At 34.3% G+C, this 3,030-nt stretch overlaps 1 protein-coding gene across 1 annotated transcript; it reads left to right on the forward strand.

Annotated features, from left to right (window-relative positions):
* The first annotated feature begins 1,697 nt into the window (after nucleotides 1-1,697).
* LOC139899929 (uncharacterized) lies at nucleotides 1,698-2,591 on the forward strand. The gene has a single exon (XM_071882754.1). It carries the CDS (start codon nucleotides 1,698-1,700, stop codon nucleotides 2,589-2,591), a length of 894 nt encoding a protein of 297 aa, XP_071738855.1.
* Nucleotides 2,592-3,030: the final 439 nt, after the last annotated feature.

Consider the following 3,030-nt stretch of genomic DNA (forward strand, 5'->3'; position numbering starts at 1 on the left):
TAAAACATTGTAAATATATTTAAGACAAAATTGATCAAATTATCCATGTGTTATATCATTTTATCTATTTTCATCCCTCCTAATTAAAAATTGTAAAAATAGTCTTTATATTGAGATTTTTGTTCCAAACTAATCCTTGTACCTAAACATGTAGTAGCTTTTAGCATTTTCATTACATGCTTAAAGAAAATTAAAACTTTCACTTTATTTTTATAATTCATATGTTTATGTTTGTTTCGTACTCTATTTTTCTTCATCAACTCTTTGCTCAATTTTCAATATTTCCCTTTGTTTCTTTGCTTTTTTTAATGCCATTCGTCACTTCCTTGTGTATTGTTTCATTAATCACTACTATATTATTGTTTATTACTCCAAGTCGACTACCTTTAAGTTTCTCAAATGCTAGTTTGGGATTCTAATGTGTTTGAAGCCACTAGTAAATTGATTAGTGATTTCTTTATTGCCATTCGGGGGGTTTGGAAGATTACGGGTGATGAATTCATAATAGTTAGGTGTTGTTTGTTTTTTAAGATGTTTTTGTCTGAAGATCTGCGGACCATGTTTGTAGAAAAGATGTGGTCTGAAGATCTGTATGCTAAAGATTAAAGACTGTTTGTTTTTATGTCTGCCAAAATTTTAAATACCAAATTATTCTATCCTTCCATTTTTATCTAAAAATTAAAATTGTCAAATTAAAATGTACACACGTAAAAATTAAATTTATTGCCTAATTAAAAAACCTTTTCCAAATACAGTTACAACTTTATATTATTACTCCGTATAAATATGTAAAAATGAATTTATGTAGGAAATAATCAAAAACAAATAAAAATGAATACGTGGATAAGTTTGAGACCTCATCTTCTTATCTTCTTGTCTTCTTTCTTTCTCCTCTATTCTGGTTTAAAGGCAACAGTACCCATTTATCAATTTTTTAAGAAAGATACGTAGTACTCTGTATTAGTTCAAAATAATATATACAATCACTGCTCGAGCATCTCAATCACTTTAATCAAGCTATTTATTAGCACCTCGTCAATTATTTTTTTGCATATGTGGGGTGTTATTGATCGATAAAATGTTTTGATTTACAGAGTAAGTGGATTCAACTATGAATATGATTGTCGTTATATAAATTGGTTTTTTGTAAGTTTCGAATGGGACTCTTCACAACTTGTGTTCTAATTCCATTGATTTGGTGAGTAGTGCGGGCCGGAGAAGGTGGTGCTGCTGCCGGAGTTGATGGAGGTGACGGGGTAAGGAGGTGACGGAGATAAGTGGCTGTGAATGGAAGGTAGGTTGGAAGGTGAGAGAGATAGAGATTAGAGAGTGATGGTTGATAAGAATGTTCATGTGAAAACAACTTCTGAAAGTAGAAGCAATATTCTACAGCTTCTATTTGGAAGACAAATTAAGATCTTATTTTGTCTTTTGTCTGCAAAAAAACAAACGATCTGAAATTAAAATGTCTGCCCGCCCGCAGACATAAGACATAATAAGGTCTTCAAACTAAAAAACAAACACCACCTTAATGTGTATGGCCCTCATGACGATATTAGCAAACGTAAAATGTGAGAGATGTTTTAGATAATCTCTTACTTATTAACGGAGTTTCTTGGGTACTATGTGGTGAGTTTAACGAAGTTCGAGATCAATTCGAGAGGTTAAATTGTGAATTCAATGAAAGTAGAGCAAGAATGTTCAATGATTTTATTGCTAGAAATCGGCTTGTTGATCTTCCACTTGGTGGAAGATTGTTCACTTGGGTTAGTGGGGATGGGGTTAAAATGAGTAAACTTGATAGGTTCCTTGTCTCGGATGAGTTTCTTTCCTTGTGGCCGGATGTAAAAGTTGTTGCAAGTTTTAGAAGCTTCTCGGATCATTGTCCGATAATTCTTATCAATGATGAGGTCAACTTCGGTCCCAAACCGTTCAAGATCTTCGATGAATGGTTCAAGGTAGAAGGAATTGATACTATTATTGCTAATTATTGGGCCGAGCCTAATAGTGGTAGTAGAAAAGATTGTGTGTTTAGAAATAAGTTGAAGCGGTTAAAATTGGTCCTCAAAGAGTGGAGTAAATCACATTTTGGGGGTCTTGATGGCGAAATTGATCAACCTAAAAAAGATTGCTTAGCTCTTGAAATCAAAGTCGAGTCGGGATTACTAAATGACATTGAAAGGGCATACTGGTTAGATTTGAGAAAGAAATGGCTTGATAAAGAAAAAACTAAGAGTAATATGTTGAAACAAAAGGCGCGTGTTAAATGGGTTACGGATGGAGATGAGAACACCAAATATTTTCACAAATCTTTGAAAAGAAAATACAATAAAAACAACATTCGGGGGGTAAACGTGAACGGTGTTTGGTGCGAGGAACCGAAGATAATTAAAGACTCTGATTATACTCACTTCAAAAACATCTTTTCTGAGCAAAAACCACTCGTCCATCTCTGGATGAGCTGCAGTATAGGCTGGTCACGAGCAGCGAAGCAAATATGCTTGAACAAGCCTTTTCAACAGGATAAATCTGGGATGCGGTCAAGGGGTGCGGGAGTTCAAAGGCCCCGGGCCCTGACGGTTTCAATTTGAATTTTTTCAAAAAGTTTTGGTACATTATTAAAAAGGATTTGGTTGCCACAATTAGATGGTTTTGGGAAAAGGAGGAGTTTTCAATTGGTTGTAATGCATCATTCGTTTCTCTAATACCTAAGAAAAATAATCCACTCAGTTTGGTGACTACCGACCAATTAGTCTCATCGGGAGTTACTACAAAATCATTGCAAAGATCCTTTCCAACCGTTTAAGAAAGGTGGTTCATAATCTAATTGGTATTGAGCAAAGTGCCTTTCTTAAAGATAGGTTCATACTTGATGGTGTTCTTGTAGCAAATGAAATTGTTGAGGACATTAAAAAACATAAGAAAAGGGGATGTTTCTTCAAGGTCGACTTTGAAAAGGCCTTCAGTTCCATAAATTGTGATTACCTTCTAGAAGTTATGAAATGCATAGGATTTGGAGTTAAATGGTGT

This window comes from Rutidosis leptorrhynchoides, chromosome 3 (assembly GCF_046630445.1).
Source record: "Rutidosis leptorrhynchoides isolate AG116_Rl617_1_P2 chromosome 3, CSIRO_AGI_Rlap_v1, whole genome shotgun sequence".
Lineage (NCBI taxonomy): Eukaryota > Viridiplantae > Streptophyta > Magnoliopsida > Asterales > Asteraceae > Rutidosis > Rutidosis leptorrhynchoides.